A 27,652-nucleotide genomic window follows, 5' to 3' on the forward strand; every position below is an offset into this window, starting at 1 on the left:
AGTTCTATGATGTGTGTTGAGGTTCGTGGCAGGTGAGGCACTGACTCTTTCAGAGTCAGATTTACAAATATATGACGGTTCAGTTGGCTGCTTGCACACTGAGAACTGGTTATGTTTCATATCTTATTGATTGCTAAGATACATATTTCGTTAAGAAAGAACCTCCGTGTTGGAAAATAACAAAGCTATTTTCTGCTTGCGGCCGGTTAGCTCAGTTGGTTAGAGCGTGGTGCTAATAACGCCAAGGTCGCGGGTTCGATCCCCGTACGGGCCATGGCTGTTTTTGTGTGTGTGTGTGTGTGTTAATATTGCTTTGTTTTTCTGCAAGAATAAAGTTTGCCACATTATTCACACAGAGCATTTTATGTTGACTTTTACACCAAAATCACATTTATTTCTGATATAATCACAAAATTCACTGATCAGAAACCACATGCTTTTCAACATTTTATTCTGCATTAGCAATAAATTATGTTTTTACAAAACACAACATCAATCACCTTAAATTAGACACAGAGTTTAATAAAGTCTTAATACAGATTAACCTTACACAGGCAATCAGCCAGTGACCCAGAATGAACTTCATTATTTATAATCATGCAGTCACACTCACACACACTCACACACACACACACACACACACTCACACACTCACACACTCACACACACACACAGACACACACTCACACACACACACAGACACACACAGACACAAATCACTTCATATTGCATGAGCTTTCTGTTTAAGGAAGCACTTACTGTTAAACTGGTTGTGTAAGCTTATTTGTGTGTGTGTGTGTGTGTGTGTGTTTATTGGATTAAGCTCTCAATTGCAGGACATGCAAAACATGCACTCCTCAATTTCCAGTTTTAAACAACATTCCAAACAGCGAACAGTTTCTGTAACACACACACACACACACCTCTTTCCCACAGAGGGTAAAAATAACTAGGTAGCGTCACTGAGGTGTGACTGAACACATTCATAACTCCTGAGTTTTTTTAATTTTGTTCATCAGCGATACTGTGGCGCATCGTCATGCAGTGTAAACAGCGACAGATTTTTAACACAAGCAGCAATTCAAAACACAAATGCCAAAAACACACATGAATGCACCTCGTCAACTTCCCCTCATCCCTATCAATAAAGAACATCTGTGTGTGCAGAAATTAGCCAGTAAGATGTGAGAACCATGGAGAAGTGAGACTGTTCAGGGACTGATTGTCCCTCTCTGTGCAAGTTAGCATGCTAGCTAATTAACACACTCGCTGCAGTGATGGTGTTCCTGCTCTACACCCATGTGGTTTTGTTGTTATGGGAAGTAAATGAAGACACATGTCTTCTTGATGTGTTTGACCTTTGACCCCATGAGCCCACAAGTTTTTTGATTTAGATAGCATGATCCAGGCTGATGCAGTGGTGGGTTTGTCTGTGGTGTGGCTCAGAACTCCTGCTCTGATTGGTCAGTCCAAGTGGGTGTGTAGGATGTGTTTTTGGGGTTCCAGCGCCCCCTGGAGGCTCCGCCTCCCCCTTGCGCCTGCTGAATCCTCTCACACTCCCGCAGGTTCTGAGCTCGAATCTCAGCACTCTTAATGTCCTCCACTACGCGGCAAGGGAACCAACCACGTTCTCCATCATGTAGACGTTCACCCATCATCCAGCCTGTGGGGGGAGGGTAAGATGATGATGATTTATTCTTTTAATATAATTTAATTAATAAGGAGATTCTAAACTGAGATTGCAGGATAACAAAATCCTCTACAGAACTAACATCAATACTTTATTCCTAAATGTGACCTGAGTCCCAGAGGTGTGTGTGTGTGTGTGTGTGTGTACCATCATTTGTCTCCTCAAGTACAAGCAGAACGTCAGCCATCTCTACTGACAGCTCATCAGGCTCCTGAGCCGAGTATGACTGAATACACTGAACCTGAGGGGAATCTAACACACACACACAAACACACACACACACACATTATCATCCTGTTAGTATGACTAGCACAATAATGATCAGCTTTATTAAATGTGTGTATGTTCGTACCTGGTGTGTGTGTATGTGTATGTATGTGTGTGTGTGTGTGTGTGTGTGTGTGTATACCTGGTGTGTGTGCGCTGGCTGAGAGGAATCGTGTTCTGCGGTTTGGGGTGAGAGCACACATCCAACGCAGTTTCTCACTCCTGTTCCGAGCAGACAACACACACACACACACACACACACACACACACACACATTTGTTTTAGTGTCTGTTTAGTGGATTAATGCATTCACTAGTGGTCATTGTTGGGATGTTGATTAGTTGGAAGGTTCAAATGCAGTAAAACTTTACTTTGTGAAAATAAAGCGTATCATGAAGTGGCGGTGTGTGTGTGTGTGTGTGATGCCTGCAGTTAAATGTAAATATAATGTGTGGGACAGAGTGTTTTCAGTCACTCAGTGGAGCATACCCACTCAGAGCGCCTGATCCAGACTCTGTACTGGACTCCATTGAGTCTGGAGTTGAATATATATAATTTAATCCTGCTTTAGACACCATGTCCACCATCGGTCATTAAGCTACAGGGAGTTTACCTCCTGCGTGATGAGGTGTGTGTTAGATGTCGATGGAGTCCTGCTCCTGTTTCTGCTACTTCAGACTGGACTACACAACATGTCTTTATGTGTTATAGTGAGTCTACTATATACTGAATGTGTGTATTGTGTGTGTGTTGTGTATGTTTATATGTATGTTAATGTGTTTGTCTCACATGCTGTTGGTCTTTAGCATGTAGCTAATTGGACGCTCCTCTTGATTTTCCAGCAGTTTGAGCACAAATGCAAATGCCAGTACCTGACCCTGATCCTCCATATCCTCAGTCCTCAACATGGAGCGACTGCATGAGTCCAGCACCTGAAACTTCTCCCCACTGGCACACACACACACACACACACACAAACACAAACACACACACACTCTAAATCAAATATTTTAAACAAACAGTAAGTGCATGGTGGCTGTGTAATCAACACTTAAATCTCTTACCTGGAACTACAGGACAACAGCTGTGACGTTAACTGTTGGCGGAATTTATTAATCTTTTATAAATCTCATATATGATTTTTTTTTATAATGATTTATAATCCCACTCTCAGTGTTCATAATGATTTATAATCCCACTCTCTCTGTTTATAATGATTTATAATCCCACTCTCTGTGTTTATAATGATTTATAATCCCGCTCTCAGTGTTTAGAATGATTTATAATCCCACCTCAGTGTTTATAATGATTTATAATCCCACTCTCAGTGTTCATAATGATTTATAATCCCACTCCCAGTGTTTATAATGATTTATAATCCCACTCTCTGTGTTCATAATGATTTATAATCCCACTCTCTGTGTTTATAATGATTTATAATCCCACTCTCTGTGTTTATAATGATTTATAATCCCACTCTCTGTGTTTATAATGATTTATAATCCCACTCTCTGTGTTTATAATGATTTATAATCCCACTTTCAGTGTTTATAATGATTTATAATCCCACTCCCAGTGTTTATAATGATGTATAATCCCACTGTCAGTGTTTATAATGATTTATAATCCCACTCCCAGTGTTTATAATGATTTATAATCCCACTCTCTGTGTTTATAATGATTTATAATCCCACTCTCTGTGTTTATAATGATTTATAATCCCACTCTCTGTGTTTATAATGATTTATAATCCCGCTCTCAGTGTTTATAATGATTTATAATCCCACTCTCAGTGTTTATAATGATTTATAATCCCACTCTCAGTGTTTATAATGATTTATAATCCCACTCTCTGTGTTTATAATGATTTATAATCCCGCTCTCAGTGTTTAGAATGATTTATAATCCCACCTCAGTGTTTATAATGATTTATAATCCCACTCTCAGTGTTCATAATGATTTATAATCCCACTCCCAGTGTTTATAATGATTTATAATCCCACTCTCTGTGTTCATAATGATTTATAATCCCACTCTCTGTGTTTATAATGATTTATAATCCCACTCTCTGTGTTTATAATGATTTATAATCCCACTCTCAGTGTTCATAATGATTTATAATCCCACTCCCAGTGTTTATAATGATTTATAATCCCACTCTCTGTGTTCATAATGATTTATAATCCCACTCTCTGTGTTTATAATGATTTATAATCCCACTCTCTGTGTTTATAATGATTTATAATCCCACTCTCTGTGTTTATAATGATTTATAATCCCGCTCTCAGTGTTTATAATGATTTATAATCCCACCTCAGTGTTTATAATGATTTATAATCCCACTCTCAGTGTTTATAATGATTTATAATCCCACTCTCTGTGTTCATAATGATTTATAATCCCACCTCAGTGTTCATAATGATTTATAATCCCACTCTCAGTGTTCATAATGATTGATAATCCCACTCTCAGTATTCATAATGATTTATAATCCCACCTCAGTGTTTATAATGATTTATAATCCCACTTTCAGTGTTTATAATGATTTATAATCCCACTCCCAGTGTTTATAATGATTTATAATCCCACTCTCTGTGTTTATAATGATTTATAATCCCACTCCCAGTGTTTATAATGATTTATAATCCCACTCCCAGTGTTTATAATGATTTATAATCCCACTCTCTGTGTTTATAATGATTTATAATCCCACTTTCAGTGTTTATAATGATTTATAATCCCACTCTCTGTGTTTATAATGATTTATAATCCCACTCTCTGTGTTTATAATGATTTATAATCCCGCTCTCAGTGTTTATAATGATTTATAATCCCGCTCTCAGTGTTTATAATGATTTATAATCCCACTCTCTGTGTTTATAATGATTTATAATCCCACTCTCTGTGTTTATAATGATTTATAATCCCACTCTCTGTGTTCATAATGATTTATAATCCCACTCTCTGTGTTTATAATGATTTATAAACCCACTCCCAGTGTTTATAATGATTTATAAACCCACTCCCAGTGTTTATAATGATTTATAATCCCACCTCAGTGTTTATAATGATTTATAATCCCACCTCAGTGTTTATAATGATTTATAATCCCACTCTCTGTGTTTATAATGATTTATAATCCCACCTCAGTGTTCATAATGATTTATAATCCCACTCTCAGTGTTCATAATGATTGATAATCCCACTCTCAGTATTCATAATGATTTATAATCCCACCTCAGTGTTTATAATGATTTATAATCCCACTTTCAGTGTTTATAATGATTTATAATCCCACTCCCAGTGTTTATAATGATTTATAATCCCACTCTCTGTGTTTATAATGATTTATAATCCCACTCCCAGTGTTTATAATGATTTATAATCCCACTCCCAGTGTTTATAATGATTTATAATCCCACTCTCTGTGTTTATAATGATTTATAATCCCACTCTCAGTGTTTATAATGATTTATAATCCCACTCTCAGTGTTTATAATGATTTATAATCCCACTCTCTGTGTTTATAATGATTTATAATCCCACTCTCTGTGTTTATAATGATTTATAATCCCACTCTCAGTGTTTATAATGATTTATAATCCCACTCCCAGTGTTTATAATGATTTATAATCCCACTCTCAGTGTTTATAATGATTTATAATCCCACTCCCAGTGTTTATAATGATTTATAATCCCACTCCCAGTGTTTATAATGATTTATAATCCCACTTTCAGTGTTTATAATGATTTATAATCCCACTTTCAGTGTTTATAATGATTTATAATCCCACTCCCAGTGTTTATAATGATTTATAATCCCACTTTCAGTGTTTATAATGATTTATAATCCCACTCCCTGTGTTTATAATGATTTATAATCCCACTCCCAGTGTTTATAATGATTTATAATCCCACTCTCTGTGTTTATAATGATTTATAATCCCACTTTCTGTGTTTATAATGATTTATAATCCCACTCCCAGTGTTTATAATGATTTATAATCCCACTCTCAGTGTTTATAATGATTTATAATCCCACTCTCAGTGTTTATAATGATTTATAATCCCACTCTCAGTGTTTATAATGATTTATAATCCCACTCTCTGTGTTTATAATGATTTATAATCCCACTCTCTGTGTTTATAATGATTTATAATCCCACTCTCTGTGTTTATAATGATTTATAATCCCACTCTCAGTGTTTAGAATGATTTATAATCCCACCTCAGTGTTTAGAATGATTTACAATCCCACTCCCAGTGTTTATAATGATTTATAATCCCACTCCCAGTGTTTATAATGATTTATAATCCCACTCCCAGTGTTTATAATGATTTATAATCCCACTCCCAGTGTTTATAATGATTTATAATCCCACTCCCAGTGTTTATAATGATTTATAAACCCACTCCCAGTGTTTATAATGATTTATAATCCCACTCCCAGTGTTTATAATGATTTATAATCCCACCTCAGTGTTTATAATGATTTATAATCCCACCTCAGTGTTTATAATGATTTATAATCCCACTCTCTGTGTTTATAATGATTTATAATCCCACTCTCTGTGTTTATAATGATTTATAATCCCACCTCAGTGTTTATAATGATTTATAATCCCACTCTCAGTGTTTATAATGATTGATAATCCCACCTCAGTGTTCATAATGATTGATAATCCCACTCTCAGTATTCATAATGATTTATAATCCCACCTCAGTGTTTATAATGATTTATAATCCCACTCTCAGTGTTTACAATGATTTATAATCCCACTTTCAGTGTTTATAATGATTTATAATCCCACTCCCAGTGTTTATAATGATTTATAATCCCACTCTCTGTGTTTATAATGATTTATAATCCCACTCCCAGTGTTTATAATGATTTATAATCCCACTCCCAGTGTTTATAATGATTTATAATCCCACTCTCTGTGTTTATAATGATTTATAATCCCACTCTCTGTGTTTATAATGATTTATAATCCCACTCTCAGTGTTTATAATGATTTATAATCCCACCTCAGTGTTTATAATGATTTATAATCCCACCTCAGTGTTTATAATGATTTATAATCCCACTCTCTGTGTTTATAATGATTTATAATCCCACTCTCTGTGTTTATAATGATTTATAATCCCACTCTCAGTGTTTATAATGATTGATAATCCCACCTCAGTGTTCATAATGATTGATAATCCCACTCTCAGTATTCATAATGATTGATAATCCCACCTCAGTGTTTATAATGATTTATAATCCCACTCTCAGTGTTTACAATGATTTATAATCCCACTCTCAGTGTTTACAATGATTTATAATCCCACTCCCAGTGTTTATAATGATTTATAATCCCACTCTCTGTGTTTATAATGATTTATAATCCCACTCTCTGTGTTTATAATGATTTATAATCCCACTCCCAGTGTTTATAATGATTTATAATCCCACTCTCTGTGTTTATAATGATTTATAATCCCACTCTCTGTGTTTATAATGATTTATAATCCCACTCTCAGTGTTTATAATGATTTATAATCCCACTCTCAGTGTTTATAATGATTTATAATCCCACTCTCTGTGTTTATAATGATTTATAATCCCACTCTCTGTGTTTATAATGATTTATAATCCCACTCTCAGTGTTTATAATGATTTATAATCCCACTCTCAGTGTTTATAATGATTTATAATCCCACTCTCTGTGTTTATAATGATTTATAATCCCACTCTCTGTGTTTATAATGATTTATAATCCCATTCTCTGTGTTTATAATGATTTATAATCCCATTCTCTGTGTTTATAATGATTTATAATCCCACTCTCTGTGTTTATAATGATTTATAATCCCACTCTCTGTGTTTATAATGATTTATAATCCCACTCTCTGTGTTTATAATGATTTATAATCCCACTCTCAGTGTTTATAATGATTTATAATCCCACTTTCAGTGTTTATAATGATTTATAATCCCACTCCCAGTGTTTATAATGATTTATAATCCCACTTTCAGTGTTTATAATGATTTATAATCCCACTTTCAGTGTTTATAATGATTTATAATCCCACTCCCAGTGTTTATAATGATTTATAATCCCACTTTCAGTGTTTATAATGATTTATAATCCCACTCTCTGTGTTTATAATGATTTATAATCCCACTCTCAGTGTTTATAATGATTTATAATCCCACTCTCAGTGTTTATAATGATTTATAATCCCACTCTCTGTGTTTAGAATGATTTATAATCCCACCTCAGTGTTTAGAATGATTTACAATCCCACTCCCAGTGTTTAGAATGATTTACAATCCCACTCTCTGTGTTTATAATGATTTATAATCCCACTTTCTGTGTTTTTAATGATTTAAAATCCCACTCCCAGTGTTTATAATGATTTATAATCCCACTCTCTGTGTTTATAATGATTTATAATCCCACTCTCAGTGTTTAGAATGATTTATAATCCCACCTCAGTGTTTATAATGATTTATACTGTAATCCCACTCTCAGTGTTTATAATGATTTATACTGTAAACCCACTCTCAGTGTTCGTAATGATTTATAATCCCACCTCAGTGTTTATAATGATTTATACTGTAATCCCACTCTCAGTGTTTATAATGATTTATACTGTAAACCCACTCTCAGTGTTCATAATGATTGATAATCCCACTCTCAGTGATCATAATGATTTATAATCCCACTCTCAGTGTTTATAATCTCATCACAATCATGGCCGTTGTTAAAAGCACTATAGAAAAGAAACTGAATTTAATTGAACTGATAATTATTTTTAGATGCTGACTTCTGGTCCCTGGTCAGTTCTCTGATGTTGTGGTTGTATGTGTCGCACATTAATGACATCATGACTAACCTGGAGCTGCGCTTGGTGATGAGCAGCAGATTATTGAAGAGGAACAGGTAAAGGGGATGGAACAGCTTTCGGCTTCGCATAGTGCGAGTGCTCTTCGGCCCAGACATCTGCAGAACCTCGCCCTTCTTTAGTAGCCACCGGGAGTGAGATATCACCGGCACTGACTGGGGTCAAAGGTTAAAATCAGGGTCATACTCTTTAAAAGCAGCTTCCTGTCCACCCAGTGTTAGTGACCTTCACACAGCTTTAATATAGATCTTATTGTTTACCTTCGATTTGAACTCCAGTGTTTTCTCAATGCTGATCAGCTCCTCAGTGCGGCTCATCTTCTTCACACCTTCATTACACTCCTTCACAATCTGACACACACACACACACACACACACATACACACACACACACACACACACACACATACACACACACACACACACACATACACACACACACACACACACACACCTTAGTAAGGGTGCTGATTTCAGCTCAGTGACTGTCATACTTGAAATTTATGGTGTGAATGTTTTGTAGGAAGAAATTGAAACTTTATCCGTAAAATATAATGCTATATCCTATATAATGCTACAACCCCTGACACCTAAACCCTAGACCCTAAACCCTAACACCTAAACCCTACACTCTAAACTCTAAAACCTAAACCCTACACTCTAAACCCTAACATCTAAACGCTAAGACCTAAACACTACTCCCTAAACCCTAACGCCTAAATCCTACACCCTAACACCTAAACCCTACACTCTAAACCCTAACACCTAAACCCTACACTCTAAACCCTAACACCTAAACCCTACACTCTAAACCCTAACATCTAAACGCTAAGACCTAAACTCTACACCCTAAACCCTAACACCTAAACCCTACACTCTAAACCCTAACATCTAAACGCTAAGACCTAAACTCTACACCCTAAACCCTAACACCTAAACCCTACACTCTAAACCCTAACATCTAAATGCTAAGACCTAAACTCTACACCCTAACACCTAAACCCTAAACCCTAACACCTAAACCCTACACTCTAAACCCTAACACCTAAACCCTACACCCTAAACCCTAACACCTAAGCCCTACACTCTAAACTCTAACACCTAAACCCTAACACCTAAAGCCTACACTCTAAACCCTAACACCTAAAGCCTACACTCTAAACCCTAACACCTAAACCCTACACTCTAAACCCTAAGACCTAAACACTACACCCTAAACCCTAACAGCTAAACCCTAACACCTAAACCCTACAACCTGCACCCTAACAGCTAAACCATACACTCTAAACCCTAAACCCTTCACTATAAAACCTAACACCTAAACCCTACACTGTAAACCCTAACACCTAAAGCCTACACCAAAACCCTACACCCTAAATCCTACACTCTAAACCCTAACACCTAAACCCTACACTCTAAACCCTACACCCTAATCCTCCACCCTAATCCCTACCCAATGCACTCTAAACCCTAACACCTAAACCCTACACTCTAAACCCTAACACCTAAACCCTAATACCTAAACCCTAACAGCTAAACCCTACACTCTAAACCCTAACAGCTAAACCCTACACTCTAAACCCTAACAGCTAAACCCTACACTCTAAAGCCTAACACCTAAACCCTACACTCTAAACCCTAACACCTAAACCCTACACTCTAAACCCTAACAGCTAAACCCTACACTCTAAACCCTAACAGCTAAACCCTACACTCTAAAGCCTAACACCTGAACCCTACACTCTAAACCCTAACACCTAAACCCTACACTCTAAAGCCTAACACCTAAACCCTACACTCTAAACCCTAACACCTAAACCCTACACTCTAAAGCCTAACACCTAAACCCTACACTCTAAACCCTAACACCTAAACCCTACACTCTAAGCCCTAACACCTAAACCCTAAACCCTAAACCCTAAACCCTAAACCCTAAACCCTAAACCCTAAACCCTAAACCCTAAACCCTAAACCCTAAACCCTAAACCCTAAACCCTAAACCCTAAACCCTAAACCCTAAACCCTAAACCCTAAACCCTAAACCCTACACTCTAAACCCTAACACCTAAACTCTACACTCTAAACCCTAACACCTAAACCCTACACTCTAAACCCTAACACCTAAACCCTACACTCTAAACCCTAACACCTAAACCCTACACTCTAAACCATAAGACCTAAATCCTACACCCTAAACCCTAACGCCTAAATCCTACACCCTAACACCTAAACCCTAAACCCTAACACCTAAACCCTACACTCTAAACCCTAACACCTAAACCCTACACCCTAAACCCTAACACCTAAACCCTACACTCTAAACCCTAAGACCTAATCAATACACCATGAACCCTAAACCCTACATCCTAAACCCTAGACCATAAACCCGTCCCTATGCACTCTAAACCCTACACTCTAAACCCTAACACCTAAACCCTGCACCCTAAACCCATTCACCTAAACCCCAACACCTAAACACTACACCCTAAACCCTAACACCTAAACCCTACATCCTAAACCGATTCACCTAAACACTAACACCTAAACCCTACACCCCAAACCCTAACATCTAAACCCTACACTGTAAACCCTAACAGGGTTTAAATAGGGTGTATCCTAATAGGGTGTATCCTAATAGGGTGTAAACCCTACACCCTAAACCCTAACACCTAAACCCTACACCCTAAACCCTAACACCTAAGCCCTACACCCTAAACCCTAAACCCTAACACCTAAACCCTACACCCTAAACCCTAACACCTAAGCCCTACACTCTAAACCGTGAGACCTAAACACTACACCCTAAACCCTAACACCTAAATCCTACACCCTAACACCTAAACCCTAAAACCTAAACCCTACACTCTAAACCCTAACACCTAAACCATACACTTTAAACCCTAACACCTAAACACTACACCCTAAACCCTAACACCTAAACCCTACACTCTAAACCCTAACACCTAAACCCTACACTCTAAACTCTAACACCTAAACCCTAACACCTAAACCCTAAGACCTAAACACTACACCCTAAACCCTAACGCCTAAATCCTACACCCTAAACCCTAACACCTAAACCCTAACACCTAAACCCTAACACCTAAACCCTAAGACCTAAACACTACACCCTAAACCCTAACGCCTAAATCCTACACCCTAAACCCTACACTCTAAACCCTAACACCTAAACCCTACACTCTAAGCCCTAACACCTAAACACTACACCCTAAACCCTAACACCTAAACCCTACACCCTAAACCCTAACACCTAAACCCTAGCACCTAAACCCTAAACCCTAACACCTAAACCCTACACTCTAAACCCTAACACCTAAACACTACACCCTAAACCCTAAGACCTAAACACTACACCCTAACACCTAAACCCTACACTCTTAAGCCTAATACCTAAACTCTACACTCTAAACCCTAACACCTAAACCCTACACTCTAAACCCTAACACCTAAACCCTACACTCTAAACCCTAACACCTAAATCCTACACCCTAAACCCTAACGCCTAAATCCTACACCCTAACACCTAAACCCTAAACCCTAACACCTAAACCCTACACTCTAAACCCTAACACCTAAACCCTACACCCTAAACCCTAACACCTAAACCCTACACTCTAAACCCTAAGACCTAATCACTACACCATAAACCCTAAACCCTACATCCTAAACCCTAGACCATAAACCTGACCATATGCACTCTAAACCCTACACTCTAAACCCTAACACCTAAACCCTGCACCCTAAACCCATTCACCTAAACCCTACATCCTAAACCGATTCACCTAAACACTAACACCTAAACCCTACACCCCAAACCCTAACATCTAAACCCTACACTGTAAACCCTAACAGGGTTTAAATAGGGTGTATCCTAATAGGGTGTATCCTAATAGGGTGTAAACCCTACACCCTAAACCCTAACACCTAAACCCTACACCCTAAACCCTAACACCTAAGCCCTACACCCTAAACCCTAACACCTAAACCCTACACCCTAAACCCTAACACCTAAGCCCTACACTCTAAACCGTGAGACCTAAACACTACACCCTAAACCCTAACACCTAAATCCTACACCCTAACACCTAAACCCTAAACCCTAAAACCTAAACCCTACACTCTAAACCCTAACACCTAACACCTAAACCCTAACACCTAAACCCTACACTCTAAACCCTAACACCTAAACCCTACACTCTAAGCCCTAACACCTAAACACTACACCCTAAACCCTAACACCTAAACCCTAACACCTAAACCCTAAGACCTAAACACTACACCCTAAACCCTAACGCCTAAATCCTACACCCTAACACCTAAACCGTAACACCTAAACCCTATACTCTAAACCCTAACACCTAAAGCCTACACTCTAAACCCTAAGACCTAAACACTACACCCTAAACCCTAACGCCTAAATCCTACACCCTAACACCTAAACCGTAACACCTAAACACTACACCCTAAACCCTAACACCTAAACCCTAACACCTAAACCCTAAGACCTAAACACTACACCCTAAACCCTAACGCCTAAATCCTACACCCTAACACCTAAACCGTAACACCTAAACCCTATACTCTAAACCCTAACACCTAAGCCCTACACTCTAAACTCTAACACCTAAACCCTAACACCTAAAGCCTACACTCTAAACCCTAACACCTAAACCCTACACTCTAAACCCTAACACCTAAACCCTACACCCTAAACCCTAACACCTAAGCCCTACACTCTAAACTCTAACACCTAAACCCTAACACCTAAAGCCTACACTCTAAACCCTAACACCTAAACCCTACACTCTAAACCCTAAGACCTAAACACTACACTCTAAACCCTAACACCTAAACCCTACACTCTAAACCCTAACACCTAAACCCTACACTCTAAACCCTAACACCTAAACCCTACACTCTAAACCCTAACACCTAAACCCTACACTCTAAACCCTAACACCTAAACCCTAACACCTAAACCCTACACTCTAAACCCTACATCCTAATCCTCCACCTTAATCCCTACCCAATGCACTCTAAACCCTAGCACCTAAACACTACACTATAAACCCTAACACCTAAACCCTACACTCTAAATCCTAACACCTAAACCCTACACCCTAAACCCTAAAACCTAAAATGACACCCTAAACCCTAGCACCTAAACACTACACCATAAACCCTAACACCTAAACCCTACATCCTAAACCCTAACCCCTAACACCTAAACCCTACACTCTAAATCCTAACACCTAAACCCTACACCCTAAACCCTAAAACCTAAAATGACACCCTAAACCCTAACACCTAAACCCTAACACCTAAACCCTACACCCTAAACCCTAACACCTAAGCCCTACACCCTAAACCCTAAACCCTAACACCTAAACCCTACACCCTAAACCCTAACACCTAAGCCCTACACTCTAAACCGTGAGACCTAAACACTACACCCTAAACCCTAACACCTAAATCCTACACCCTAACACCTAAACCCTAAACCCTAAAACCTAAACCCTACACTCTAAACCCTAACACCTAAACCATACACTTTAAACCCTAACACCTAAACACTACACCCTAAACCCTAACACCTAAACCCTACACTCTAAACCCTAACACCTAAACCCTACACTCTAAACTCTAACACCTAAACCCTAACACCTAAACCCTAAGACCTAAACACTAAACCTTAAACCTAACGCCTAAATCCTACACCCTAAACCCTAACACCTAAACCCTAACACCTAAACCCTAACACCTAAACCCTAAGACCTAAACACTACACCCTAAACCCTAACGCCTAAATCCTACACCCTAAACCCTACACTCTAAACCCTAACACCTAAACCCTACACTCTAAGCCCTAACACCTAAACACTACACCCTAAACCCTAACACCTAAACCCTACACCCTAAACCCTAACACCTAAACCCTAGCACCTAAACCCTAAACCCTAACACCTAAACCCTACACTCTAAACCCTAACACCTAAACACTACACCCTAAACCCTAAGACCTAAACACTACACCCTAACACCTAAACCCTACACTCTTAAGCCTAATACCTAAACTCTACACTCTAAACCCTAACACCTAAACCCTACACTCTAAACCCTAACACCTAAACCCTACACTCTAAACCCTAACACCTAAATCCTACACCCTAAACCCTAACGCCTAAATCCTACACCCTAACACCTAAACCCTAAACCCTAACACCTAAACCCTACACTCTAAACCCTAACACCTAAACCCTACACCCTAAACCCTAACACCTAAACCCTACACTCTAAACCCTAAGACCTAATCACTACACCATAAACCCTAAACCCTACATCCTAAACCCTAGACCATAAACCTGACCATATGCACTCTAAACCCTACACTCTAAACCCTAACACCTAAACCCTGCACCCTAAACCCATTCACCTAAACCCTACATCCTAAACCGATTCACCTAAACACTAACACCTAAACCCTACACCCCAAACCCTAACATCTAAACCCTACACTGTAAACCCTAACAGGGTTTAAATAGGGTGTATCCTAATAGGGTGTATCCTAATAGGGTGTAAACCCTACACCCTAAACCCTAACACCTAAACCCTACACCCTAAACCCTAACACCTAAGCCCTACACCCTAAACCCTAACACCTAAACCCTACACCCTAAACCCTAACACCTAAGCCCTACACTCTAAACCGTGAGACCTAAACACTACACCCTAAACCCTAACACCTAAATCCTACACCCTAACACCTAAACCCTAAACCCTAAAACCTAAACCCTACACTCTAAACCCTAACACCTAACACCTAAACCCTAACACCTAAACCCTACACTCTAAACCCTAACACCTAAACCCTACACTCTAAGCCCTAACACCTAAACACTACACCCTAAACCCTAACACCTAAACCCTAACACCTAAACCCTAAGACCTAAACACTACACCCTAAACCCTAACGCCTAAATCCTACACCCTAACACCTAAACCGTAACACCTAAACCCTATACTCTAAACCCTAACACCTAAAGCCTACACTCTAAACCCTAAGACCTAAACACTACACCCTAAACCCTAACGCCTAAATCCTACACCCTAACACCTAAACCGTAACACCTAAACACTACACCCTAAACCCTAACACCTAAACCCTAACACCTAAACCCTAAGACCTAAACACTACACCCTAAACCCTAACGCCTAAATCCTACACCCTAACACCTAAACCGTAACACCTAAACCCTATACTCTAAACCCTAACACCTAAGCCCTACACTCTAAACTCTAACACCTAAACCCTAACACCTAAAGCCTACACTCTAAACCCTAACACCTAAACCCTACACTCTAAACCCTAACACCTAAACCCTACACCCTAAACCCTAACACCTAAGCCCTACACTCTAAACCCTAACACCTAAACCCTAACACCTAAAGCCTACACTCTAAACCCTAACACCTAAACCCTACACTCTAAACCCTAAGACCTAAACACTACACTCTAAACCCTAACACCTAAACCCTACACTCTAAACCCTAACACCTAAACCCTACACTCTAAACCCTAACACCTAAACCCTACACTCTAAACCCTAACACCTAAACCCTAACACCTAAACCCTACACTCTAAACCCTAACACCTAAACCCTAACACCTAAACCCTACACTCTAAACCCTAAGACCTAAATCCTACACAATAAACCCTAACGCCTAAATCCTACACCCTAACACCTAAACCCTAAACCCTAACACCTAATCCCTACACTCTAAACCCTAACACCTAAACCCTACACTCTAAACCCTAACACCTAAACCCTACACCCTAAACCTTAAACCCTAACACCTAAACCCTACACTCTAAACCCTAAGACCTAATCACTACTCCATAAACCCTAAACCCTAGACCATAAACCCAACCCTATGCACTCTAAACCCTACACTCTAAACCCTAACACCTAAACCCTGCACCCTAAACCCATTCACCTAAACCCCAACACCTAAACACTACACCCTAAACCCTAACACCTAAACCCTACATCCTAAACCCATTCACCTAAACACTAACACCTAAACCCTACACCCCAAACCCTAACATCTAAACCCTACACTGTAAACCCTAACAGGGTTTAAATAGGGTGTATCCTAATAGGGTGTATCCTAATAGGGTGTAAACCCTACACCCTAAACCCTAACACCTAAACCCTACACTCTAAACCCTAACACCTAAGCCCTACACTCTAAACCGTAAGACCTAAACACTACACCCTAAACCCTAACACCTAAACCCTACACCCTAAACCCTAACACCTAAGCCCTACACTCTAAACCGTAAGACCTAAACACTACACCCTAAACCCTAACACCTAAATCCTACACCCTAACACCTAAACCCTAAACCCTAACACCTAAACCCTACACTCTAAACCCTAACACCTAAACCCTACACTCTAAACCCTAACACCTAAACACTACACCCTAAACCCTAACACCTAAACCCTACACTCTAAACCCTAACACCTAAACCCTAACACCTAAACCCTACACTCTAAACTCTAACACCTAAACCCTAACACCTAAACCCTAAGACCTAAACACTACACCCTAAACCCTAACACCTAAACCCTACACTCTAAACCCTAACACCTAAACCCTAACACCTAAAGCCTACACTCTAAACCCTAACACCTAAACCCTACACTCTAAACCCTAAGACCTAAACACTACACCCTAAACCCTAACAGCTAAACCCTAACCCTAACCCATTCACCTAAACCCCAACACCTAAACACTACACCCTAAACCCTAACACCAAAAACCCTACATCCTAAACCCATTCACCTAAACACTAACACATAAACTCTACACCCCAAACCCTAACATCTAAACCCTACACTCTAAACCCTAACAGGGTTTAAATAGGGTGTATCCTAATAGGGTGTATCCTAATAGGGTGTAAACCCTACACCCTAAACCCTAACACCTAAATCCTACACCCTAAACCCTAACACCTAAGCCCTACACCCTAAACCCTAACACCTAAACCCTACACCCTAAACCCTAACACCTAAGCCCTACACTCTAAACCCTAAGACCTAAACACTACACCCTAAACCCTAACACCTAAATCCTACACCCTAACACCTAAACCCTAAACCCTAACACCTAAACCCTACACTCTAAACCCTAACACCTAAACCCTACACTCTAAACCCTAACACCTAAACCCTAACACCTAAACCCTACACTCTAAACTCTAACACCTAAACCCTAACACCTAAACCCTAAGACCTAAACACTACACCCTAAACCCTAACGCCTAAATCCTACACCCTAACACCTAAACCCTAACACCTAAACCCTAACACCTAAACCCTACACTCTAAACCCTAACACCTAAAGCCTACACTCTAAACCCTAACAACTAAACCCTACACCCTAAACCCTAACACCTAAGCCCTACACTCTAAACTCTAACACCTAAACCCTACACTCTAAACCCTAAGACCTAAACACTACACCCTAAACCCTAACAGCTAAACCCTAACACCTAAACCCTACACCCTGCACCCTAACACCTAAACCCTACACTCTAAACCCTAACACCTAAAGCCTACACCCTAAATCCTACACCCTAAACCCTACACTCTAAACCCTAACACCTAAACCCTAAGACCTAAACACTACACCCTAAACCCTAACGCCTAAATCCTACACCCTAACACCTAAACCCTAACACCTAAACCCTACACTCTAAACCCTAACACCTAAACCCTACACTCTAAACCCTAACACCTAAACCCTACACCCTAAACCCTAACATCTAATCACTACACCATAAACCCTAAACCCTACATCCTAAACCCTAGACCATAAACCCAACCCGATGCACTCTAAACCCTACACTCTAAACCCTAACACCTAAACCCTGCACCCTAAACCCATTCACCTAAACCCCAACACCTAAACACTACACCCTAAACCCTAAACCCTACATCCTAAACCCATTCACCTAAACACTAACACCTAAACCCTACACCCCAAACCCTAACACCTAAACCCTACACTCTAAACCCTAACACCTAAACCCTACACCCTAAACCCTAACACCTAAACCCTACACTCTAAACCCTAACACCTAAAGCCTATACTCTAAACCCTAACATCTAAACCCTACACTCTAAACCCTAACACCTAAACTCTACACCCTAAACCCTAACACCTAAACCCTAAACCCTAACACCTAAACCCTACACTCTAAACCCTAACACCTAAACCCTAACACCTAAACCCTACACTCTAAACTCTAACACCTAAACCCTAACAGCTAAACCCTACACTCTAAACCCTAACACCTAAACCATAAGACCTAAACACTACACCCTAAACCCTAACGCCTAAATCCTACACCCTAACACCTAAACCCTAACACCTAAACCCTACACTCTAAACCCTAACACCTAAACCCTACACCCTAAACCCTAAAACCTAAAAATGATACCCTAAACCCTAACACCTAAACACTACACTCTAAACCCTAACACCTAAACCCTACACCCTAAACCCTAACACCTAAACCCTACACCCTAAACCCTAAAACCTAAAATGACACCCTAAACCCTAACACCTAAACACTACACCATAAACCCTACACTCTAAACCCTAACACCAAACCCTAAACACTAACACCTAAACCCCACACCCCAAACCCTACACTCTAAACCCTAACACCTAAACCCTACACCCTAAACACTAACACCTAACCCTACACTCTATACCCTAACACCTAAACCCTACACTCTAAACCCTAACACCTAAACCCTACACTGTAAACCCTAAGACCTAAACCCTACACCCTAAACCCTAACAGCTAAACCCTAACACCTAAACCCTACACCCTGCACCCTAACAGCTAAACCCTACACTCTAAACCCTAAGACCTAAACACTACACCCTAAACCCTAACACCTAAACCCTACACCCTGCACCCTAACAGCTAAACCGTACAATCTAAACCCTAAACCCTTCACTATAAACCCTAACACATAAACCCTAACACCTAAACCCTACACCTAAACCCTACACTCTAAACCCTAACACCTAAACCCTAACACCTAAACCCTAACAGCTAAACCCTACACTCTAAACCCTAACACCTAAACCCTACACTCTAAACCCTACACTCTAAACCCTACACTCTAAACCCTAACACCTAAACCCTACACTCTAAACCCTAACACCTAAACCCTACACTCTAAACCCTAACACCTAAACCCTACACTCTAAAGCCTAACACCTAAACCCTACACTCTAAACCCTAACACCTAAACCCTACACTCTAAAGCCTAACACCTAAACCCTACACTCTAAACCCTAACACCTAAACCCTACACTCTAAAGCCTAACACCTAAACCCTACACTCTAAACCCTAACACCTAAACCCTACACTCTAAAGCCTAACACCTAAACCCTACACTCTAAGCCCTAACACCTAAACACTACACCCTAAACCCTAACACCTAAACCCTACACCCTAAACCCTAACACCTAAACCCTGACACCTAAACCCTAAACCCTAAACCCTAACACCTAAACCCTACACCCTAAACCCTAACACCTAAACCCTGACACCTAAACCCTAAACCCTAACACCTAAACCCTACACTCTAAACCCTAACACCTAAACCCTACATTCTAAACCCTAACACCTAAACCCTACACTCTAAACCCTAACACCTAAACCCTACACTCTAAACCCTAACACCTAAACCCTAACACCTAAACCCTACACTCTAAACCCTAACACCTAAACCCTACACTCTAAACCCTAACACCTAAACCCTAAGACCTAAATCCTACACCCTAAACCCTAACGCCTAAATCCTACACCCTAACACCTAAACCCTAACACCTAAACCCTACACTCTAAACCCTAACACCTAAAGCCTACATTCTAAACCCTAACACCTAAACACTACACCCTAAACCCTAACACCTAAATCCTACACCCTAACACCTAAACCCTAAACCCTAACACCTAAACCCTACACTCTAAACCCTAACACCTAAACCCTACACTCTAAACCCTAACACCTAAACCCTACACTGTAAACCCTACACTCTAAACCCTAACACCTAAACCCTACACCATAAACACTAACACCTAAACCCTACACTCTAAACCCTAACACCTAAACCCTACACCATAAACACTAACACCTAAACCCTATGCACTCTAAGCCCTAACACCTAAAGCCGACACCATAACCCTACACCCTAACACCTAAACCCTACACTCTAAACCCTAACACCTAAACCCTAAACACTAACACCTAAACCCCACACCCCAAACCCTACACTCTAAACCCTAACACTTAAACCCTAACACCTAAATCCTACACTGTAAACCCTAACACCTAAACCCTACACCCTAAAACCTACACTATAAACCCTAACACCTAAACCCTACACCCTAAACACTAACACCTAACCCTACACTCTATACCCTAACACCTAAACCCTACACTCTAAACCCTAACACCTAAACCCTACACTGTAAACCCTAAGACCTAAACCCTACACCCTAAACTCTACTCTATGCACTCTAAACCCTACACCCTAACACCTAAACCATACACCCTAAACCCTACACTCTAAACCCTAACACCTAAACCCTACACCCTAACATCTAAACCCTACTCTATGCACTCTAAACCCTACACTCTAAACCCTACATCCTAATCCTCCACCTTAATCCCTACCCAATGCACTCTAAACCCTAGCACCTAAACACTACACTATAAACCCTAACACCTAAACCCTACACTCTAAATCCTAACACCTAAACCCTACACCCTAAACCCTATGCACTCTAAGCCCTAACACCTAAAGCCGACACCATAACCCTACACCCTAACACCTAAACCCTACACTCTTAACCCTAACACCTAAACCTTACACCCTAAACCCTACACTATAAACTCTACACCCTAATCCTCCACCCTAATCCCTACCCAATGCACTCTAAACCCTAGCACCTAAACACTACACCCTAAACCCTAACACCTAAACCCTACACCCTAAACCCTAACAGCTAAACACTACATCCTAAACCCTAACCCCTAACACTTAAATCCTACACTCTAAACCCTAACACCTAAACCCTACACTCTAAACCCTAAAACCTAAAAATGACACCCTAAACCTAAACACTACACCCCAAACCCTACACTATAAACCCTAACACCTAAACCCTACACCCTAAACCCTAACACCTAAACCCTACACTCTAAACCCTAACACCTAAACACTAAACCCTACACTCTAAACCCTACATCCTAATCCTCCACCTTAATCCCTACCCAATGCACTCTAAACCCTAGCACCTAAACACTACACTATAAACCCTAACACCTAAACCCTACACTCTAAATCCTAACACCTAAACCCTACACCCTAAACCCTAACACCTAAACCCTACACTCTAAACCCTAACACCTAAACACTACACCCTAAACCCTAAAACCTAAACCCTACACCCTAAACCCTAACACCTAAGCCCTACACTCTAAACCGTAAGACCTAAACACTACACCCTAAACCCTAACACCTAAATCCTACACCCTAACACCTAAACCCTAAACCCTAACACCTAAACCCTACACTCTAAACCCTAACACCTAAACCCTACACTCTAAACCCTAACACCTAAACACTACACCCTAAACCCTAACACCTAAACCCTACACTCTAAACCCTAACACCTAAACCCTAACACCTAAACCCTACACTCTAAACTCTAACACCTAAACCCTAACACCTAAACCCTAAGACCTAAACACTACACCCTAAACCCTAACACCTAAATCCTACACCCTAACACCTAAACCCTAAACCCTAACACCTAAACCCTACACTCTAAACCCTAACACCTAAACCCTACACTCTAAACCCTAAGACCTAAACACTACACCCTAAACCCTAACAGCTAAACCCTAACCCTAACCCATTCACCTAAACCCCAACACCTAAACACTACACCCTAAACCCTAACACCAAAAACCCTACATCCTAAACCCATTCACCTAAACACTAACACATAAACTCTACACCCCAAACCCTAACATCTAAACCCTACACTCTAAACCCTAACAGGGTTTAAATAGGGTGTATCCTAATAGGGTGTATCCTAATAGGGTGTAAACCCTACACCCTAAACCCTAACACCTAAACCCTACACCCTAAACCCTAACACCTAAACCCTACACCCTAAACCCTAACACCTAAGCCCTACACTCTAAACCCTAACACCTAAGCCCTACAGTCTAAACCCTAAGACCTAAACACTACACCCTAACCCCTAACACTTAAACCCTACACTCTAAACCCTAACACCTAAACCCTACACTCTAAACCCTAACACCTAAATCCTACACCCTAACCCCTAACCCCTACACTCTAAACCCTAACCCCTAAACCCTACACTCTAAACCCTAACCCCTAAACCCTACACTCTAAACCCTACACCCTAAACCCTACACTCTAAACTCTAACCCCTAAACCCTACACTCTAAACCCTACACCCTAAACCCTAACAGCTAAACCCTAACACCTAAACCCTACACCCTGCACCCTAACACCTAAACCCTACACTCTAAACCCTAACACCTAAAGCCTACACCCTAAATCCTACACCCTAAACCCTACACTCTAAACCCTAACACCTAAACCCTAAGACCTAAACACTACACCCTAAACCCTAACGCCTAAATCCTACACCCTAACACCTAAACCCTAACACCTAAACCCTACACTCTAAACCCTAACACCTAAACCCTACACTCTAAACCCTAACACCTAAACCCTACACCCTAAACCCTAACATCTAATCACTACACCATAAACCCTAAACCCTACATCCTAAACCCTAGACCATAAACCCAACCCTATGCACTCTAAACCCTACACTCTAAACCCTAACACCTAAACCCTGCACCCTAAACCCATTCACCTAAACCCCAACACCTAAACACTACACCCTAAACCCTAAACCCTACATCCTAAACCCATTCACCTAAACACTAACACCTAAACCCTACACCCCAAACCCTAACACCTAAACCCTACACTCTAAACCCTAACACCTAAACCCTACACCCTAAACCCTAACACCTAAACCCTACACTCTAAACCCTAACACCTAAAGCCTATACTCTAAACCCTAACATCTAAACCCTACACTCTAAACCCTAACACCTAAACTCTACACCCTAAACCCTAACACCTAAACCCTAAACCCTAACACCTAAACCCTACACTCTAAATCCTAACACCTAAACCCTAACACCTAAACCCTACACTCTAAACTCTAACACCTAAACCCTAACAGCTAAACCCTACACTCTAAACCCTAACACCTAAACCCTAAGACCTAAACACTACACCCTAAACCCTAACACCTAAATCCTACACCCTAACACCTAAACCCTAACACCTAAACCCTACACTCTAAACCCTAACACCTAAACCCTACACCCTAAACCCTAAAACCTAAAAATGATACCCTAAACCCTAACACCTAAACACTACACTCTAAACCCTAACACCTAAACCCTACACCCTAAACCCTAACACCTAAACCCTACACCCTAAACCCTAAAACCTAAAATGACACCCTAAACCCTAACACCTAAACACTACACCATAAACCCTACACTCTAAACCCTAACACCAAACCCTAAACACTAACACCTAAACCCCACACCCCAAACCCTACACTCTAAACCCTAACACCTAAACCCTACACCCTAAACACTAACACCTAACCCTACACTCTATACCCTAACACCTAAACCCTACACTCTAAACCCTAACACCTAAACCCTACACTGTAAACCCTAAGACCTAAACCCTACACCCTAAACCCTAACAGCTAAACCCTAACACCTAAACCCTACACCCTGCACCCTAACAGCTAAACCCTACACTCTAAACCCTAAGACCTAAACACTACACCCTAAACCCTAACAGCTAAACCCTAACACCTAAACCCTACACCCTGCACCCTAACAGCTAAACCGTACAATCTAAACCCTAAACCCTTCACTATAAACCCTAACACATAAACCCTAACACCTAAACCCTACACCTAAACCCTACACTCTAAACCCTAACACCTAAACCCTAACACCTAAACCCTAACAGCTAAACCCTACACTCTAAACCCTAACACCTAAACCCTACACTCTAAACCCTACACTCTAAACCCTACACTCTAAACCCTAACACCTAAACCCTACACTCTAAACCCTAACACCTAAACCCTACACTCTAAACCCTAACACCTAAACCCTACACTCTAAAGCCTAACACCTAAACCCTACACTCTAAACCCTAACACCTAAACCCTACACTCTAAAGCCTAACACCTAAACCCTACACTCTAAACCCTAACACCTAAACCCTACACTCTAAAGCCTAACACCTAAACCCTACACTCTAAACCCTAACACCTAAACCCTACACTCTAAAGCCTAACACCTAAACCCTACACTCTAAGCCCTAACACCTAAACACTACACCCTAAACCCTAACACCTAAACCCTACACCCTAAACCCTAACACCTAAACCCTGACACCTAAACCCTAAACCCTAACACCTAAACCCTACACCCTAAACCCTAACACCTAAACCCTGACACCTAAACCCTAAAGCCTAACACCTAAACCCTACACTCTAAACCCTAACACCTAAACCCTACATTCTAAACCCTAACACCTAAACCCTACACTCTAAACCCTAACACCTAAACCCTACACTCTAAACCCTAACACCTAAACCCTAACACCTAAACCCTACACTCTAAACCCTAACACCTAAACCCTACACTCTAAACCCTAACACCTAAACCCTAAGACCTAAATCCTACACCCTAAACCCTAACGCCTAAATCCTACACCCTAACACCTAAACCCTAACACCTAAACCCTACACTCTAAACCCTAACACCTAAAGCCTACATTCTAAACCCTAACACCTAAACACTACACCCTAAACCCTAACACCTAAATCCTACACCCTAACACCTAAACCCTAAACCCTAACACCTAAACCCTACACTCTAAACCCTAACACCTAAACCCTACACTCTAAACCCTAACACCTAAACCCTACACCCTAAACCCTACACTCTAAACCCTACACCTTATACTCTACTATCTGCACACTGCACCCTAATCCCTAGACCCTAAAATAAAGGTAACTCTACACAATAATCCTAAAGTTCACAAATAAAACCTAAAGTTTCATACTGTGCAAATCTGCAAATTTGGCAGGCTGTTACCATGACAACGATAAGCCCAGACAGTGCACTGTTCACATGTGCTCTTTCACTCTCTTTCTCACACACACACACACACACACACACACACACACACACACACTCACACACACTCACCCACTCACCCTCTCAAGCTCCTGATGAGCCTTTATAGCATTCCTCTCTCTCTCTGAGTTCTCCTCGACCTTCTTCAGAATGTTCTGGAACACACACACACATTATTTCACACACACACACACACTATGACTGACCCTGTGTCAGTATTCTAAATCTTCTGATTGGCTGATTGTTACCTGCACCAGTAGTTTGAGTCGTGTGATTCGCTGGAAAGGGAGAATCAGGAACGAGGTGAACGAGAGACCTCTGACTTTCGGTTGATTCTCCAGAACGGCCATGTTCTCTTTAAACGTAGGGTTCTCCTGTCTGTAACACACACACACACACACACACACACACAACACACACACACACATAGCATGCACACAATGGACAAAAAGGCATGCATGGTTAAATAAGCCTCTCCTATACATGGACACATGCAGACACACATGCGCACACACTCACAGGATGCGTCTGTAGTTCTTCTCCTGATAAACCTGGTTGATGACATAACTGATGAAGACATCGAAATGGTTAATGGCATGATCATGAACGATGTCACAAACATCAGAGATCAGCAGCGACTCCTCAATCCGGTGCTCCAGATCCATCAGGAACCTGAAAAAAAAACAGATGTAATAAACATCAGGAACCTGAACATATTGCTGCATTAAACACAGATTAAACTGGAATAATAACAGAATAACTCTAATAAACATAATTTATAGCAGCTGAAACCACACCCAGCTGGAATCTGACTGGAGGATCAGGTGTTGATGAATTCTGATTGGTGGATCAGGTGGTGATTAATTCTGATTGGTGGATCAGGTGGTGATTAATTCTGATTGGTGGATCAGGTGGTGATTAATTCTCTCTAACAGCAGCTCTAACTGTAGCACAGATTTATATTAATGCCCTCACTCTGATACCTTATTGTTTCCATAGTAACAGCTCCTTCACAGTGATGTGTACAACATACACTCCACATAAACATGTGTGGAAGGAGTCTCCAGTGTCAGCGCTAACAGTCAGAGGTAAAGCTGTAACTTTAGGTTTTCTCATATCTTCAGGACAGAAGAGATTCTCAGTAACACGACAAGAGCAGATTTTTTTGTCTCATTAGCTTAAAAAGAGAGAATAAAGAAATAAAGAGGCTGGAGCGGGAACCTCTGTGTAAAACTGCTCGAATGTAACAAGAGGAAATAACTTGCTGCACCCATGTGCCACAAATCACACAGAACTATAAATATAATAACAGTAGATGTAATAAAACATCAGGAACCTGAACATATTGCTGCATTAGAGAAATAACACAGATTAAAACTGGAAAAT

The 27,652-nt window shown here is 40.5% G+C and overlaps 1 protein-coding gene, 1 long non-coding RNA gene and 1 other non-coding gene across 6 annotated transcripts in view; 1 reads left to right on the forward strand and 2 right to left on the reverse strand.

The window, feature by feature from the left end:
- The first annotated feature begins 200 nt into the window (after nt 1–200).
- Nucleotides 201–274, forward strand: trnai-aau (transfer RNA isoleucine (anticodon AAU)). Its single transcript has one exon. It is a non-coding gene; the product is annotated as a tRNA-Ile (tRNA).
- Nucleotides 275–434: 160 nt separating this feature from the next.
- Nucleotides 435–27,652, reverse strand: part of ngef (neuronal guanine nucleotide exchange factor) — a 40,044-nt gene continuing 12,826 nt past the window's right edge. Inside the window, exons 7-15 of the mRNA XM_058418325.1 lie at nt 26,786–27,026; nt 26,515–26,644; nt 26,347–26,421; nt 9,112–9,201; nt 8,843–9,006; nt 2,747–2,905; nt 2,100–2,179; nt 1,838–1,942; nt 435–1,663 (exon numbers count right to left, since the gene is read on the reverse strand). Of these exons, the coding sequence (XP_058274308.1) occupies nt 1,443–1,663; nt 1,838–1,942; nt 2,100–2,179; nt 2,747–2,905; nt 8,843–9,006; nt 9,112–9,201; nt 26,347–26,421; nt 26,515–26,644; nt 26,786–27,026 (1,265 nt within the window). The 3' untranslated portion in view covers nt 435–1,442. The remainder of the gene's footprint in view (nt 1,664–1,837; nt 1,943–2,099; nt 2,180–2,746; nt 2,906–8,842; nt 9,007–9,111; nt 9,202–26,346; nt 26,422–26,514; nt 26,645–26,785; nt 27,027–27,652) is intronic.
- LOC131370752 (uncharacterized) lies at nt 10,884–26,340 on the reverse strand. 4 transcript variants are annotated; one of them, XR_009207465.1, is made up of 4 exons: nt 23,669–26,340; nt 22,618–22,645; nt 16,455–22,295; nt 10,884–13,949 (listed from the first exon to the last, which is right to left on the reverse strand). It is a non-coding gene; the product is annotated as an uncharacterized LOC131370752 (long non-coding RNA). The 4 variants fall into 4 exon arrangements; XR_009207466.1 differs by lacking the exons at nt 22,618–22,645; nt 23,669–26,340 and having other exon boundaries at nt 16,455–21,877; nt 21,968–22,608; XR_009207463.1 differs by lacking the exons at nt 22,618–22,645; nt 23,669–26,340 and having other exon boundaries at nt 10,884–13,453; nt 13,496–13,949; nt 16,455–22,608.

This window comes from Hemibagrus wyckioides, linkage group LG20 (genome assembly GCF_019097595.1).
Source record: "Hemibagrus wyckioides isolate EC202008001 linkage group LG20, SWU_Hwy_1.0, whole genome shotgun sequence".
Taxonomy (NCBI): domain Eukaryota; kingdom Metazoa; phylum Chordata; class Actinopteri; order Siluriformes; family Bagridae; genus Hemibagrus; species Hemibagrus wyckioides.